The sequence below is a fragment of the Hibiscus syriacus genome, unplaced genomic scaffold (genome assembly GCF_006381635.1).
Source record: "Hibiscus syriacus cultivar Baekdansim isolate YM2019G1 unplaced genomic scaffold, ASM638163v2 tig00110328_pilon, whole genome shotgun sequence".
NCBI classification, from domain to species: domain Eukaryota; kingdom Viridiplantae; phylum Streptophyta; class Magnoliopsida; order Malvales; family Malvaceae; genus Hibiscus; species Hibiscus syriacus.
In genome coordinates this window covers 772,769-791,914 of record NW_024062685.1, presented here as the reverse complement: position 1 = coordinate 791,914, position 19,146 = coordinate 772,769, and the positions used below count along the sequence as shown (strand labels likewise).

The 19,146-nt window shown below is 32.5% G+C and overlaps 2 protein-coding genes across 2 annotated transcripts; one reads left to right on the top strand and one right to left on the bottom strand.

Annotated features, from left to right (window-relative positions):
- The first annotated feature begins 46 nt into the window (after positions 1 to 46).
- Positions 47 to 7,553, top strand: LOC120118427 (protein EXORDIUM-like 3). Its single transcript, XM_039138454.1, has 3 exons — positions 47 to 52; positions 2,830 to 2,834; positions 6,332 to 7,553. Exon 3 carries the CDS (start codon positions 6,339 to 6,341, stop codon positions 7,350 to 7,352), a length of 1,014 nt encoding a protein of 337 aa, XP_038994385.1. The 5' UTR covers positions 47 to 52; positions 2,830 to 2,834; positions 6,332 to 6,338; the 3' UTR covers positions 7,353 to 7,553.
- Positions 7,554 to 14,713: 7,160 nt separating this feature from the next.
- Positions 14,714 to 15,178, bottom strand: LOC120118809. Its single transcript, XM_039138778.1, has one exon. It carries the CDS (start codon positions 15,176 to 15,178, stop codon positions 14,714 to 14,716), a length of 465 nt encoding a protein of 154 aa, XP_038994709.1.
- Between the last annotated feature and the right edge of the window lie 3,968 nt (positions 15,179 to 19,146).

Sequence of the window (19,146 nt, the reverse complement as noted above, 5' to 3'; positions counted from 1 at the left end):
CGCAGCTCTAGTGCGGAGAATATCTCCACTTTGGAGATAGTATTTTTCTCCAGTCCATCGCTACAATGCATCTTTATTGTGGCGATCTGTTACAGTTCACGCTACATCTGTCATTGCACTGTAGCTGCGCTACAATTTTTTTGTTTGTTTGTAATTTTCTGATTTTTTTTAATTCAAGTAGATTAAATTGCAAGATAGATAAAAATACATTGAAATTAGATAAATAAACATACTAATTTTTTGAAACATAAAAACTACAACAAACACAAAAACATAGAAAATATGTTTTTATGTTTTTGTTGTAGTTTTTTTTTTGTAATATTTCTGATTTTTTTAAAATTCAAGTAGATTAAATTGCAAGATAGATAAAAATAAATAAACATACTAATTTTTTGAAACATAAAAACTACAACAAACATAAAAACATAGAAAATACTAATAAAACATAAAAACACAATGTTATTTATGAATGTTTTATTTATGTTTTTTTTATCTTGATATTTATTATAAATGTATATGTTTTATTTTATATTTATAAAATCAATATTATAATAGTTAAATATTGTGAATAAAGTAGAGTTGGTGGTAATTTAGAGATAGTGCTGGAGACGAATTATTGTTTCATCTTTAGAATAGAGATATAGATATTGTAAATTAGAGATGGACTGGACTATCTTACTTAAGAATCCTTGAAGAAAAGAAAAAGTAAATCCCTAATTGATATTATCATTTCCTATCACTTTAACATAATCATTTTCACAGCTGATACACATGTATTCGAGGGTGGGCACTGAAATCTGAATTTTCTTTATTTAGTTATTTATTTTACTGGAGATGAATTATTTTTTCATCTTTAGAGTAGAGATAGAGATGCTGTAAATTAGACATGGACCGAACTATCTTACTTAAGAATCCTTGAAGAAAAGAAAAAGTAAATCCCTAATTGATATTATCATTTCCTATCACTTTAACATAATCATTTTCACAGCGGATACACATGTATTCGAGGGTGGGCACTGAAATCCGAAATTTCTTTATTTAGTTATTTATTTTACTGGAGATGAATTATTTTTTCATCTTTAGAGTAGAGATAAAGATGCTGTAAATTAGACATGGACCGAACTATCTTACTTAAGAATCCTTGATGAAAAGAAAAAGTAAATCCCTACATGAGATTATCATTTCCTATCACTTTAACATAATCATTTTCACCAGTAGCGGATACACATGTATTCGAGGGTGGGCAATGAAATCCAAATTTTCTTTATTTAGTTATTTATTTTACTAATAATGTTCACCCTAAAATTTTATCCGTGCCTATCCTATTCACAAATATTATATTATTGACATATGTGTGTCCACCCATAAAATTATTTCTAGATCCGTCACTGATTTTCACACACAAAAAAAAAAGAGAAAAAGTGGTGATTTGTGTTTGTGATCATTTTGTCAAGCTAATTATGTGAACCCCAGGACCTTTGCGTTGTGTCTCCAACACTACATGCAAAATCATATCTTAATTTGTGGGTTCTTTCGGTTCTTTTCTCCGTTTACAATCATCATCTCACTTCAGCATGCATCATTTTTTTTTATATTTTCATTACTTTAGTGATTGATGAATAATTCTGTTATATGACGGTCTGATTTAAGATTAAGAAACGGTAGAAAATTAACGTAACGAAAAAAAATTATGATTTTTTTATTATATTTTAAATTGCGTTTATTCTCCGTCGTTCCTTAACATTAGAATATGTTCCTCAATGCCTGCCTGCCTGCCTTCTTTAATTATTTATCGGCCTCAACAAGCTGCTTAGCTGCATATGATGAATGCACATACGCATGCACCTTCATATATATAATTAGCAGATGAAACACATTTTTCAACTGCCAGTTTAAATTAATAACACGATATATATAGATAAAAAGGAAGAAATAATCTAACAACAGCTCCCCATCAATATTAGAACGTCTGTCTCTAAAACAACAACAAAAATTACATAAAACGACTCTAACAATAAACTCTACCGTTAATCTCTCTTCTTCTTTATCTGTGTAATCGACAATCACATCAATTTTGATATTAATTGTTGGCCTTCGATATTCAATATTTTTCTTCTTTTTTTAATTATAGCATACCTTTTTTTTTCTATTTTTCCTTTCAATAATTATACTTTTACAACACAGTCTCTATAACACGGTTTTTTTCTATAATTATAACTCTTTTAATAATTATATCTTTTTTAGGGTTGTATTTGACATCGCCACGACTAATTGAGATTACATTTGTTTGCTATCATGTTGATCTTACCTGTTTTAGACTCCGAATTGAATTTGGATACTCGATCCACGTTCGTTGATAGTATTTTCACGTTGTTCGATTCTGATTTGTGATTTTCTGACGGTCTTTCAATAGTTTCATCCTCTCTTTTTTTGTTCGTTTGTCGATGCATTCAGATATGTTAGTATCTATCTTTTGTTCGAGTTTAATGGGTTAAGTTTTTAATGTTTTCCTTGTATAGTCATTGTATGATCTTACTAATAAAAGTTAATGTTATTTTTTATTTTATTTTTTTAAAGAATATAGGTTATTTTTATTAATCCATGTAAACACAAAGCAATATCGGTTAGAATATAACTCTTAACAATTTGATATTAAACGTTCACATCTTTAGTATTTTTAATACTCGAAATCTTAAAGAATAACAATAATTGTTTTATAACAGATATCGTACAATTTGAATAATCAACCCAAACTATTTTATAATTCACCCAAATTTTGTGGAATAAAATAATTAAGGCTTAGTACACTATAAATGTTAGGGGTGTAAGCTTTCAATATCAAAAGGTTGAGATTTGTCTTTAAACATATATTGTTTTTTATTTATCCTAAATTAATAATATATATATATATATATATATATATATATATATAACACAAATCAAATGAATTCTATTAAAAATAAATTATTGTTATTTCTTGAAAATCTGAGTTAGTATACTATAAATGTTAGTGGTGTAAGCTTTTAATATTAAAAGGTTGAGAATTTTCTTTAAACATATATTACTTTTTATTTATCCCAAATTAATTATATATATATATATATAGCACAAATCAAATGAATTCTATGAAAAATAAATTATTGTTATTTCTTGAAAATCTGAGTTAGTACACTATAATGTTAGTGGTGTAAACTTTCAATATCAAAAGGTTGATAATTGTCTTTAAACATATATTACTTTTTATTGATCCCAAATTAATAACATATATATGTATGTGTGTATGTGTTTGTGTTTGTGTATTTATACGAAAAAAATAGTATTAGTAATTAATGTTGGTTCACATGAACGTGACGAAAGCAGTTGAAGATCGTTTTTTTTGTTGCCCTTCATTTGTAAGGCTTCATCCTGATTAATCTAGAACTATCTGAGTCGCACATTTGGTTTTGGTATGTGAGTCTCTCAAAAGAGATTTTCTACACGCACAAGGATTCGAACCTAAAACCTTGCTTAAGCGATATCAAGTTGCTTACCACTTAAACCAATTCTCGTCGATAATATCGTTTTATTGAATTCGAAGATGAATATATTATACAACATAAGATAATATTTATTAACAATCTTTTTATTGATAATAAACATATATATTACAAATACATACTCAAATATGAATCCTCTAAAAGGAAATATTTCCTTTTGTTATTAAGAACTTTCATTAAGTTCTTTAATACAGTATTTTTTAACAATTTAATACGATTATTTTAAATATACATCTTATTAATGAAGTTAATATTTCGGTCATGATAAGACATGTATATTATAAATGACGTATTAAGCATGCACGCAACAATACGGACAAGAGAAAATAGCCTTGTCACTAAGGTAATTCTGTCACACGATAATAAAGAATATTTTAGTTTGAGCAACCTTTTTTTTTTTTTAATATTTTCCGTTTGCAAACCGAAAATATTATGGACATGTCATATTTTCGATTCAGAAAAAAAAATTTAAAAGAATTAACATTTTAGGTTACATCTAATTTTAAATATTACGTTTTTTATAACATTTTCTGTTACGTTAATTCACTGTTATTTTTTAACCTTAAATTAGGTTATTGTTCCGTATACTCCCTCTTGTGGTTATCTTCCTTTGGTAACTTGATTGTTGTCCTTGATTCTTTAACTATAATCAACTAAGAGAAAAAACTTAATCTCGATATTTAACGAAATGAGGTATTATATATCTTAACTAAGATTAGATATTTAAATCTCAATAATTTTAATGAAATAAACTTCGTTAGAAAGAGTGATCAAAACTAATTTTCTATAATATTTAATCTGTTTTAATTGATTAATAAATTAAATACGTATAATTAATAAAAAAAGTTATCGAACAAATAGTATTGGCCGTGCTTCGCACGCGCTATGTCGGATCGTATGTTTCTTAACGAGAGGCTGATTGGCAGAGCATGTAAGCCAATAGCCCGCCAAACACCACAAGTTTCGGAGCCGCTGTCCGGCGAAAAACATGAGTTTAGAATATAAATAAAAACGCGCGTGGGGTTTGTTCTGTTGGGAGCACGAGTGAAAAGGGGAGGTGAAATCAGATTCGAAACAAAGCAGAAGTTGAAGGTCCACGGAAGTAGTTTGGTTGCTTTCAGTGGGGTCCATAGCAAATAAAAAAGGAGTCGCTCTCAATCTGAGCTGTGAGATGGCTACCGGCTGGCTCGCCTGTCATCATTTAGAGCCGCGCAAATTACTCCCCTATCCTATCCTCCTTTCTTCTATTGCACTCCCCACTTGTGGGCAATTTTACCCAAATAACACCCTAACAATAAAATATTAACTGTCAGAATCTTTTCTTCAAATATTACTAATTTAGGATAATTTCTAATAGAGTGAGGATTATAAGACGCGACCTCGCGGGATTTTGTGTGATATGAATAAAATGAGTATAATAAAATATAATAAAATAATAAACTATTAAATGACTCGATATATTAATAAAATAATAAAATTAGTACGATAAATAAAATAACATGATTTAAAATTATTATTGTATAGGTAAAATGACTCGATAAATGATTCTCATTTAAACACAACAACCCGCCTGTCATTTTATAACTACATAAAATAATAAAAAATTAATACAATAAAATAATAAATTATTAAATAATTATAATATAAAAAATTTAAATTCTAAAAACGATAACTATACTTAATTAAAACTTGATACAACATTATATAAAAAAAGAAATAGAGTGTTTTTTAAACTGCTTACCAGTTGTCCTTCCTGTTTCAAGCTTTCGTCTTGATTAATTTGGATCAACATATAGAAGTTAGTTCAAGTGGTAAATAATTTATGATTTTGAGTTTGAGTCGAATTAAAAAATTTTAGGCTTACGAATTTTTGAACCGAGTTGAGTTTTATTTTAGAGTTTTCAAATAGAATATAGCTCGATTCGACTCGTAAATTCAATATAGGGCAGAATGTGTTGTCAGGCCGTAAATTCAATATTCATTTTGAATATTATTATTTAAAACACGATGCAATTATAAATAAAATTTACATTTTAAATTTATATTTAAATGAAGAACCGTATTTTAATCTCGTATGGTTACAGTACACAGCAGCACCTGACTCTGATCATCTTAGGCTTAGCCACAGACAAAGATGCAGTTGTGCCTTATAGTACAATTCCTAAATTACCCTCATCCTCTATTTTCCCGCGGTTTTTAGTACATGATGATGAAAAAATGTGTCCCCACTCTGACCCCGTAGGGGCCCCACTTCAACTCCCTTCACTTTAAAGGATCTATCAGTCCTCCATTACCCGCAACTCAATGCATCTGTAGTAGTCATAATTCTTTTTCCTTTATTTTTTAACCTTTTCAAAATATTCTCATATCCCAACATATAAAAGTAACGTCGTAAAATTATAAAAATATAAATTTATATGAAATTTTTTAAAATCATAAATAAAAGAGAAGAATCAGTGAGAAATTATAAAAGTATCATTTTAAATTGTATTAAATATTAAAATCTTACTTATATATAATTATAAAAAATAATATCTAATTAAATAAATTTGAATGACACACATTTTTAAGTTTATTTTTTACTAAACCAAAATATATTCATATAGAAAAAAAAAATTCAAATCAAAAAAATCACACAATTTAAAATATTATATTTTTACGCCATTTTTTTAAAATCAAAATCCTTCCTTTTCTATTCTAACCGCGTGTCTGTGTATATATAAGCTCATAATCCATCTCACCGAGTATTCTGGCTCTAGCCTTTCAAAAAAAAATTCTCTTTCTTAACCCCAGTTTTTAAAAATGCACCGTGTATCGGTGCTGTTCAGCCTCGTTGCGGTTGCAACACTGGTGGTGGTCATAAATCCGGTCACCGGTTATCGTCCATGGTTAAAGGCCAACAGCTCTGATTTAATGTTCGGTGGCTCCAAAAAGTACGAGGGCTCGTCGGAGTTTGTCAAAATGAGATACCACATGGGACCGGTTCTCACCGCTAATATCACCGTGCACCCGATATGGTACGGCCGATGGCAGAATTCCCAGAAGAAGATCATCCGCGAGTTCATCAACTCGATCTCCGCCGTTGATTCCATGCACCCATCGGTGGCCGGATGGTGGAAGACGGTCCAGCTCTACACGGACCAAACCGGGGCCAACATTTCCCGTACGGTGCTTTTGGGTGAAGAGAAAAACGACCGTTTTTACTCCCACGGGAAGTCACTAACGCGCCTGTCGATACAGTCCGTGATAAAAAGCGCGGTGACGGCCCGTACGAAGCCGTTGCCGATAAACCCAAAGAGCGGGCTATATCTCCTGCTCACATCCGACGACGTGTACGTCCAGGATTTTTGCGGCCAAGTTTGCGGATTCCATTACTTCACATTCCCCTCAATCGTGGGGTACACGCTCCCGTACGCATGGGTGGGCAACTCCGCCAAGCTTTGCCCGGGAATATGCGCTTACCCTTTCGCCGTCCCGACATACATGCCGGGGTTAAAGCCGCTAAAGTCACCCAACGGTGACGTGGGTGTCGACGGGATGATAAGCGTCATCGGACACGAGGTTGCCGAGCTGGCAACCAATCCACTGGTGAACGCTTGGTACGCCGGGCAAGACCCGGTGGCTCCGGTGGAAATAGCGGATCTCTGCGAGGGCATTTACGGAACCGGAGGTGGTGGCTCGTACACGGGGCAATTATTGAACGATAGAGGTGGCGCCACGTATAACATGAATGGGATCAGACGGAGATACTTGGTTCAGTGGGTCTGGAACCACATCGTGAGTTACTGTACCGGGCCTAATGCCCTTGATCAATAATTTTTATTTTTGGTTATTTTTTTGAAACTTGTGTTTCTTTGTCCTGTCTGTTTATTACAGTTTTTGTTTTTGCCTGTGGGGTGTCTGGGTTTTGGTTGATGAATGATTAGTTAAGGTAGTTAAGTTTGTTAAGTATGTACTTCTGTAGTATAATAAGTTTGATTTTCCTAATACACTATTTCTTATACCAATTACATTGTATTTGTGCTTTGATTCCCATCACCTTTCGATTCAGTTTCTTCCAATTTTCCGGGAAAATTTGTAATTGTTGAAGAGTATTTACCTGACTTACCTTCTGATGTTGTAACATCTCATAATAAGCTACATCAGTGTTGAAGGAATAGTTGTTAATCCTTTAGGTCTCGGGTGTTGAAGGGATTGTTGTTAATTTTTTAGGTCTAGGGTTTAAAATGTTAAACGGTTCATAATTATCTTTGAACATATATTAATTTGTCTTTATCCAAGATTAATCGAAAATGAGGTTGACGATAACGATGATTAAATGACCTTATGATGTTGGAACATCTCATAATAACCTGATTAAGAGATTCTTAATCTTTCTTCAAATGCTTACATAAAATTTTGAGAATGTCTCGATGATATTTCTAATCAGCATAACTATATCTTTTCTCAATGCCTATTTGAAGCCTACGAAAAACAGAAAATCATAACCTATCGTTGCAGGTCATGTAAAAAGCAGCATTTTACTAATAGAAATCTCTATTCGAAAATGGCGTAAACACAGATCGATATAACATGCAAGTGCCAGCCCATTAACTAAGTACATTAATATCTCACCAGAACAAACCATAATGGCTATAAAATTTTGCTTCTAATATTCAACTGCACAATTATAGTGTGGCATGGCTGATGATTATCACCCAAGCAACAACTCCACCTATATTAGGACTGGTAGGCTCAACCCAATTCAATGCACTCTGCAGCAGTATGTAGCAGGTAGATTTTATAGTGTCAAATTGCAGAACAAAGGGATAAAAAAAGACATCTTGCGTTACCCGATTCGGACTACAACAAGTTCCCAAAGATAAGCAACAGGGAAAGTTGAGATTCATTTTTTGAAGGCAGGACAAAACGAGACTTAAAATGTGTAAACATACTACATTTGAAACTTGGAGTGGCATGTGGAGTTTGAAGCATGACGAGACATAATCAAAAAACTGTTAGGCGGTCCACGTCTAACACATAGGGAACGATCGAGAGTCGTCGGAGCAACGTAGATTTTAAGCGGTGCAGTGAAAGAAACGAACACACGCACCTCTCACAGCCTCGTCATTGTTCTTCCAAAAATAACGAACACACAAGTGATTGATACGGTTAATAACAGCTTTCGGAAGAACCAATTGTCTACTCCAGAAATTATGAATATTGAAAACAACCACTTGGATAAGTTGAACTTTGTCTGCATAAGACAATTGTAGACCAGCCCAAGTTTGAAACCTTGCCTCAATTCGATCCACAAGAGGCTTGCAATCCTTAACAGTAAGCTTCCTTGTAACCAAATGAATGCCCAAGTATCGGATTGGTAATTTGCCACTCTTAAGCCCCACATCATCCTCAATCATCTTCAACTCATTCCTCGAAACCCTAGTAGAAAAAATTTCGGTCTTCTCCGTGTTAAAACCCAAACCAGAAAATTGATAAAATTCCTCCATGACCACCCAAATACCAATAACATAGTCATAACAACCCTTCGAAAAAAATTAAAAGATTGTCGGCAAAGCAAAGGTGCATAAGTCCAATCCTCGCATATTTTGGGTGATTATTGAACAAACCAGCTCCAGCAGCCATATCCAACATCCTAGACAGAACATTAATAGAAAAAACAAACAGATACGGGGATAAAGGATCCCCTTTAGCACCTTCAAAGTAACCAACAAGCTCACCGTTCAAAGAGACCGAAAACTTGGGATAAGTAATACAAAGTTTAATCCAATTAAGCATAACACAAAGCATGACCAACACTTCAAGGATTTTAAGAATAAAATTCTAGCTCAAAGAGTCAAAGGCCTTATGAATATCCACCTTAATAGCACACCTAGCTGAAAGAGAAGTCATTGCATACCCCCTAATAAGCTCCTGCGCAATTAAAGTGTTGTCAATAATATTCATCCCTGGCATAAAGGCACTCTGGCTATGAGAAATGATATCACCCAAAAAGCCAGTGATTCTTCCCACAAGAATACGAGTAATGCACTTGTAAACCACACTACGACAAGAAACAGGGTGATACTCCTTAATAGAAGAGGGGTTAGGAACCTTAGGAACAAGAATTAAAGTAGTACTATTAAAAGTCGGATGCAAATAACAGTGACTAATTCAGGTTGCAACGTTTTTTTTTTATTCCATTTGCACTTGAATTTTCTTAGATATCTAAGTGAATCTCTTGCATTATACATTTAAGGACGAATTGATTTGGTTTTTCTGTTTCTAACGTTTTGCATTGTGTACTTATAATGTGATCTGAAGAGGCTACCTGCATCATATAGTGACTTTAAAAAGACGTAGTTACTACCAACTTCGCCTACCGATCCAGCAACATTCCCTGTTGCAGAGACCGAGTTAGATTGGGGTAAGTTTCTGGTGGTAAATTAGTTACATTTGTCCTTAATTGGCCTATTTTAAGTGCTTTAATTTGTGATAATTTGCGGAGTTATTTTTTTGGTTTATTATGTGGTTCTGATTATGGCTATGGAACCTAACCAAAAATTTTTAACGTTGAAAGCAATGAGCGAAGGAGACTCGACGAATCTGTTTTTGTTACACAAAAAGGTGATATTGTGGGTGGTGGAACAAACTCAGTGCTCAATGCTTTGGCTGCATACTTGAGATACTTGGAAGGATAAGAGACTTTAGGCTACCTTGATATACTTGATTACTATAGTCTGGATTATGGATTTCTGTAAATTATGGTTAGGAGCCAACTTTTTTTTCTTTCTCCAGTACACAGTAGTCGGACATGAAGGTCCAGCTATTCTGCTCGTGCATGGTTTTGGTGCCTTTCTCGAGTACTACCGTGACAATATAAATGGCATAGCTGAACTTGGGAACCGTGTCTGGGCCATCACTCTGTTAGGATTTGGCAAATCATAAAAGCCCAATGTTTTGTATACCGAACTTTTGTGGGCTGAACTACTGAGAGATTTTATCATTGAAGCTGTTACAGTACCCACAACAATCTCTTCCTCTCTAGCTGAAAATAGCTTATCTGTTTGACTCAACAAATCCCATAACATAATAACATTTACGAGTCACTCCTCATCATAGTAACTCTGTCATTGGCTCGTCGTAAATCAATATTTGTTCGATAATTTAAGTACAAATTAAATATGCATTCACCTGGTGTCCCTTGTAAACCTTCCTTAGAGATTCATATTTCATTCTTAGGGTGTGTTTGGTTGGGGGAATGTGAGATTCTCATGGGAATAGAATCCACATTCCCCCGTTTGGTTGGCCGAGAATGTCATTCCCGGTAATCTTACATTACTAATAGTGGATTTTTTGGGGTATATTACCGGGAATGTTATTATCTCCCTTTCCTTATGTATTGTTTGATTGCCGACGTTTTGGACTAAAAATGCCCTTAAATTTTTTTCCAAAAATATCCTTATTCTGTCGTTGAATAATAAAAATTCTACGGATGTTAAATTACAAATTTATCATTAAACTATTTTAGATTTACAAAAAAAATCTATAATTAAAATTTTATATGAAGTTCAGGGGTTAAAAAAAATTTTACCATTTCATTAAACCTTTTTATATTTTCAATTTTGTAAAAAATTATATAAATTTTATGAATTTAAATTTTTTAAAGAAAATATATAATATTTTCCAACTTGTTAAAAAATAAATATATAATAAGGACAATTTGATCAAATATACATTCCAATAATCTTTTATTCCTTTAACCAAACACGATAATCTTACATTCCTGCTAAACCAACCAAACACAAAATACAACATTCCCAGTAATCCTATTCCCAGATAATCTTATATTCCCACTGGTAATCTTACATTCCGTGAACCAAACACACCATTAAGATTCTTTTTAGCTTTAATATTGTTTGATCTTGATTTCAACCATAATCTTCTATGTAGCTCACACCCAAGGAGAGGAAATATGGAGAGATGACATGAAATTTCTAAGTAATTTCATGTTAATTTGTCATTTATTGAACTTAAATGAATTTAAAATTCATTTAATGTGAAATGACAATTTTATCATTAATGAATTCTCATATTTATATCCATACCAAGTCACACAACACTTATCATCTTTCCATAGTCAAATATGGACAAAATATTATACACTTAACCATTTTATCCATGCAACTTTCCAAAAATTTCAATCTTATCACTTTAATTCAACGGTCCAAATTGAACATAAAAATTAATTCCCAAATCTAATGATTTATATTATTTTCCATCATTTTAAAATATGAAAATAATATTTCTAAGCTTAATTTAATATCCTTCAATTTTCTCAAAATTTCTATTCAACCATATTTAACGAATTTTATCGGACTTTAGCTTTTAACATAAATTTCGGATAAAAAATTTGATTTCCACCTAAGTTTTGTAAATTGCACTTTTGGTCCCCCAAACTTTTGAAATTTACCCTACTGGTCCTTGAACTTTTTTAAGCTTTATACTTTGGCCATTAAACTTTTAAAAATTATATTTTAGACACTAACTAAAATTTTGGGGTGTTACAACTACGGTGTCTTTTGTGTCGGCTTCTTCTCGATGTGTGGCTTTGGGGTTGCATTGAATGTATCGTTACTTCATAGGCATGCACCCTCGAGGGTCCAAGAGGGTTGACTATGAACTGAGCCGGATTTATGGCACGGTTAGCTATGTGAAGGACTATGCTATCCAACACGGTGGTTACTTGTTGGAAAGCAAGGTAAAAGGATGCAGCTCTCGGTAGGGTTGTAAATGAGACGAGACAGATCGTGAGTTATTCAAGATCGACTCGATCAAGGCTCGATAAATACTCGGATCGAATGGACTCGACCTGAGCTCGAGCTCGAATCGAGTTCTTAACGAGCTGAAACGAGCTACTCGATATTCGACTCGAAAAGCTCGTTAGCAACTCGAAAATATAATATATTAAGATTTTATTTAAAAAAATAAATTAATAATAATATTAATATTTATGTATTGATTTTTTAAAAAAAATACAATAAAATTTCATGTATTTAAGGTTCATGTTCGAGTTTGAGGCTTCAATCGAGTTAAGTTTAAGAATTTTTTTCATTTCGAGTCTTTTCGAGCTGCTCACGAGCTTCAATTCAGGATTTCGAGTTCGAGTCGAGCTTCATTTCAGAGTTTTCGAGTCGAGTCGAGTCGAGTCGAGCTCAGCAATACTCGAGCTCGACTCGGCTCGTTTACACCCCTAGATATCGGTGCCTGCGTTTTTTGTTCTTTTTCTTTAATTGACATTTTATTGATTCAAGTCGATATAGAAATATTAGATTATTATTTAATTATTTAAATTATTATTTTTATATAAATAATTCGTAAATGTTAAAATTGTAATAAATACTAAAATTTAGAAGTGTTGATCCAACGGACGCCTCTCTTACCCTTAAACTTATGTTGAGACACTAAAATTAATGCAGCCACCTATAATCCAAACCAAATCTCTTTAAAATTAAATTAATGCCAAATTGAATGGACAGAATTAATATAGTAGCTTATATTTAAGTTATTTACTAATTAATTTAGATCAAATATTATAGATTCTATTATATGATTATATTTTTAATTCAGTTTATTCTAATCATAACATTTGGTCTTGTTTAAAACACCCAATCATGGATGGATACGGGTCGAATTTCAGTCAATTTGACATGATTCGAGAAGCATATCCCCTTAAAACCCAATCTGATCTTTTAGGGAGGTTTCACTTGATTCAAAATCTAAAGTAAATTTTGTGAAAAAAATCATGCATGACTCGATCTATATTTTTGTTCAGTAAAATAAAGATTTAGCTTAGAAAAACATAGAGAAGAATATTATAATAACTATCCCTAAATATATAATTATTATTTAACTAGGTTAATTGTAAATTAAAATATTCAATTAGGACAATTATTATCTAATTGGGTCAAACTTACTTATATAATTATAAAGGGACGAAAGAAACAATTAAACCAAATATTTAGGGGGCATGCCCCCATCCATGTAACCATGTTACAATAGTTTGTCTCTATATGTATTTATACAAGCACACTTCTTAATATTTTGTCAGCCTTACATCATTCTTAATTCATTCAAAAAATTGTTTATATGTATAATTGATTTGAAACTTCTATTGTAGGACCTCTTCAAGTTTCAACTTTTGAAATTAGTCCTTTATCTGCTGAAGGGTCGCCGTTCAAAAAGTGTTGATTTTGAAAGCTTTGAAGGTTTTCTCTGTTTGAAATTTTTAACAATTAATCCATTGGTCTTTGTATTTTGTTCAAATTCGTTGTTTATCTTTGAATATGTTAATATTTGATTTATATTAGTTTAATTTTTGAGTATCATATTCATATACGTTTATTTATTTTTTAATATATATGTGTTCGCTAATTTAACGTTCACGAACATGTCAATTTAAGCTCTTAAACATGTTTGTTTAATGTTCGATGACATCATTATCTTTTTATTATTTTATTTGGAAGTTAAAGACAAATGATTAAATTATCTCATTAGTCCTTATGTTCCTTAGACTTCAAAATTTGAACTCTAAAATTCACCTCATATTCAATTTAGTATATATCTTCAGCAATATTTTAAAATATAAACAAATATAAAAGGAAAAGAAGAACCGAGTAAACGAGATTATAAACAAGTCAATAAATAAACTTATAAACTTGTCAATAAATAAATTTGTTCATGAACATAAACGAACTGAATACAATCCAATTTACGTTTATTCATTTATTAAATAAACATATAAATTTTATAAATACTCATATTTTAAACTAACATAAACAAACATTATACGAATATTTAATCAACAATTCATTATACTCCTAGGGACAAGAATATTGCATTAATAGAAGTTGAGCAACGCAATTTTTATTTTCCTAAATATTTGTACAAATACGTTTAGAAAAATAAAAAGGGAAAGAAAATCTACGATGCAGAAGTAACTCACTAATTTATATAGCAGAGCCTTTTTTTCCTTTTCTTTAAAGGATCCAGGCGGAGAAGAGGTCATCACCTGAGGCCTTCGAACTCAATCCATAACCACCAAATAGGAATGCGACACGTGGCTTACACACCGAAAGAAAGAAATAGCGCAAACTAAACAAAACCCGTCTTTGAAACAACCTCGATCGGCGACCAAATCAAAGCCTTCTCTGAGCGAGGTAACCGGGCAAGGGACTGGCACGCGGCGACCGCATGGGCAACTCGTCGAGCTGATTCCCTTTGCTATCGTAATAAATCACGCCCGAAAAATCCAACGGCTGGCACTTATCCCCCATCAGGATCGACCTCTGCCATACGCCGCCGTCCCCGTAGTCGTCCTCCGCATCTTTTCCGTATCCGTCGCCGTGCTTCTTCCGCTGCACCAGCGTGATCGCCTTGTTGCTTATCGTCGTCAGGAGCTGCTTCGGTCCCTGCGATCTCAGAGGCGATTTCGGCGAGTATAATCTCGGAGTGCCGGATGCTAAGCCGCTTTGCTTAGGCTTTAACTTCAGCTTCCTGGAAAGCCGGCCGGCGCGCTTGGCGCATATAGCCATGAAAGAAATAAGGAAGCCGAGAGTTAGCCGCTGTTTGTGTGAAGCAGAGCCGTGTGCCGATGAATCCATTCTCAGTTCTGTGAGGAATGGAATTTTTGGCGGTTTTTAGAGGCCTGGTTGCATATATAGACAAGAGAGGTGTGAACGGGTTTACCGGTTATAGCCCGTAGAAATTTCGTTGACTTTTTTATTTATTTATTTTTGGTAGGGATTGGAGAGTATTCATTGGGAAATAATTTATTATTTTATTTAGTTTTAGTTAATCAAAAAAATAATAATTCAGTTAAATTGATTGATCAACCGTAAAATGTGACCAACGAAAGTGATTTTGAGAATATAATAATTAACGATTAAAAGAAATTAATCTATTTAATTATATTAATCAAAATTTGGTATTTAAATGCAATTTGAGTTTTAGTAGTTAATTTTTTACTTTATTTTATTATATAATAAAAAATGAATTGTTTAAGATTAAATTAAATATATAATATTAATCAACATTTAAATGATTTTCTTTCAGTGCGACGTAAATTTGATTAACTTTTGTATTTAATTTTTTATATTTTTATTTAGAGATTTTTAACCTCTGAATTCAATAATTTTGTTCAACTTAATCTTTAAATTTTATTTTAATTCATATTAATTCAAATATTTTGATACTTTTCTTCATTCAATTATTTATGCACCGAGAACAAACTGATTGCAAAATGTTAAAAAATACACAAAAAGAAAATAAAAATATTAAATCCACATGCAAGGACGTGATTCACGATTGCAGTTTTAGGAAGCAAGTGACTACAAGTAGGGTGAACATTCTATCGAGTAAAGAATTTTGAGTCATTCAATTTGACGAGTCGTATTTTATAATTTGAACTTAACTTTAGATTTTTTTCGAGTAAGTCAATTTTAAAAAATTTGAGTCGAGTTATTCGAGTTTCTATGCTAATTTTATTATAATTATTATAGTATTATGTTAAGGATTGATTCAAATTTTTCGACTTTCTCTAACATATATGATATATGTAGTTCGTATTCTTTTCACGCTATAATGTTATTTAATATATCAAATACAAATACAAATTATAAAATATAAAATATATTCACAATATTATATTTTAAAGAGAGTATTTTGAAGGTATAATATTGATGGGAGTATAAAGGAGTCAAGAAATTGATGGGAAGAAAAGATTTGCAAACAATTTTATACAAAAGACCAAATGGAGTAAAATGCAAAGTTAAGGGACTAAATAAAAAAGAGAATACATTTTTAGAAGAAAACAAATTAAGAATTGAACATATGTATTCTATAGTGGTATATGAGCATGTCGTTTATATTTGGTAAAAAACGGACTTAAAATAAATGATGAATTGAAGAAATAAGAAAATTATGAAATATTGTGGGACTAAATTAAAAAAATATAAAATATTTTATAAAAATTGAATTAAAATTATAAATGTATTATGCGATGGTTTGGAAGCACGTAGTTCATATTTGATAAAAAATATACTTAAAATGAATGAAGAATCGAATGAATAATGAAATCAAAGACTAAATCGTAAAACTGTCAAAATATGTAATCAAAATTTCATTTTTCAAGTAATTCGAAAATTTCAAATTTCAACCCACTCAAACTCGAAAATCAAACCGGAAATTCAAATTAACTCGAATAACTCAAAATTAAAAGATAAAATTCGTTTTTTCGAACCTAGTTGTACTTATACCCAAATGGAAGCACCATATCATGAGATGTTGTACGTGTCGTGGACTCAGCTGATGTAAAAGAAAAGCAAGTGGGTAGGTCAACTCGTTTGGCAATTCCGCCAGCCCAAGTCATCGCAACCTTTTTTAATTAATTTAATATTTATTTTAATTGAAGTGGACTTATGAGGCAATATGCCCCACTTGGACTCACCCTTCGAAACTTGTACAAATCTGTGTGTTCATCCCTTCATTTGGACCCACCACAACCTTTTGTCAATTGGACTTGGTCTCAGTGGCGGATGCATGTGGCTCTCTAGGGAGCACTTATTAGCGGTGTAAACGAGTCGAGTCGAGTTGAGTTCGAGTAGTGTTGAGCTCGACTCGATTTGAAAATTCTTAAATGAAACTCGACTCGAAAATTCGCGAGTTTAAAATTTTCAAGCTCGACTCGAACTCGAAATCCTGAACTGAAGCTCGTGAGCAGCTCGAAAAGGCTCGAAATGAAGAAAAAAATTCTTAAACTTAACTCGATTGAAGCCTCAAACTCAAACTCGAGCCTGAACCTTAAATACATGAAAATCTTACTGTATTTTTAAAAAAATCTATACATAAATGTTAATATTATTAATAATTTATTTTTTTAAAAATAAAATCTTAATATATTATGTTTTCGACCTTCTCATGAGCTTTTCGAGTCGAATATCAAGTAGCTCGTTTCGGCTCGTTAAGAACTCGAGTCGAGTCCATTCGATCCGAGTATTTATCGAGCCTTGATCGAGTCGATCTCGAATCTCTCGCAATCTGTCTCGTCTCATTTACAACCCTACCACTTACACTCCTATTATTAAATTATTGTTTTATTAAATACTACAAATCTGTGTGTTTATCCCTTCATTTGGACCCACCACAATCTTTTGTCAATTGGACTTGGTCTCAGTGGCAGATCCATGTGGCTCTCTAGGGAACACTTACTAGCGGTGTAAACGAGTCGAGTTGAGTTCGAGTAGTGTTGAGCTCGACTCGATTTGAAAATTCTTAAATGAAACTCGACTCGAAAACTCGCGAGCTTAAAATTTTCAAGCTCGACTCGAACTCGAAATCCTGAACTGAAGCTCGTGAGCAACTCGAAAAGGCTCGAAATGAAGAAAAAAATTCTTAAACTTAACTCGATTGAAGCCTCAAACTCAAACTCGAGCCTGAACCTTAAATACATGAAAATCTTACTGTATTTTTAAAAAAATCAATACATAAATGTTAATATTATTAATAATTTATTTTTTTAAAAATAAAATCTTAATATATTATGTTTTCGACCTTCTCATGAGCTTTTCGAGTCGAATATCAAGTAGCTCGTTTCGGCTCGTTAAGAACTCGAGTCGAGTCCATTCGATCCGAGTATTTATAGAGCCTTGATCGAGTCGATCTCGAATATCTCACAATCTGTCTCGTCTTATTTACAACCCTACCACTTACACTCCTATTATTAAATTATTGTTTTATTAAATACTACAAATCTGTGTGTTTATCCCTTCATTTGGACCCACCACAACCTTTTGTCAATTGGACTTGGTCTCAGTGGCGGATGCATGTGGCTCTCTAGGGAGCACTTACTAGCGGTGTAAACGAGTCGAGTTGAGTTCGAGTAGTGTTGAGCTCGACTCGATTTGAAAATTCTTAAATGAAACTCGACTCGAAAACTCGCGAGCTTAAAATTTTCAAGCTCGACTCGAACTCGAAATCCTGAACCGAAGCTCGTGAGCAGCTCGAAAAGGCTCGAAATGAAGAAAATAATTCTTAAACTTAACTCGATTGAAGCCTCAAACTCAAACTCGAGCCTGAACCTTAAATACATGAAAATCTTACTGTATTTTTTAAAAAATCAATACATAAATGTTAATATTATTAATAATTTATTTTTTTTTAAATAAAATCTTAATATATTATGTTTTCGACCTTCTCATGAGCTTTTCGGGTCGAATATCAAGTAGCTCGTTTCGGCTCGTTAAGAACTCTAGTCGAGTCCATTCGATCCGAGTATTTATCGAGCCTTGATCGAGTCGATCTCGAATCTCTCGCAATCTGTCTCGTCTCATTTACAACCCTACCACTTACACTCCTATTATTAAATTATTGTTTTATTAAATACTACAAATCTGTGTGTTTATCCCTTCATTTGGACCCACCACAATCTTTTGTCAATTGGACTTGGTCTCAGTGGCAGATCCATGTGGCTCTCTAGGGAACACTTACTAGCGGTGTAAACGAGTCGAGTTGAGTTCGAGTAGTGTTGAGCTCGACTCGATTTGAAAATTCTTAAATGAAACTCGACTCGAAA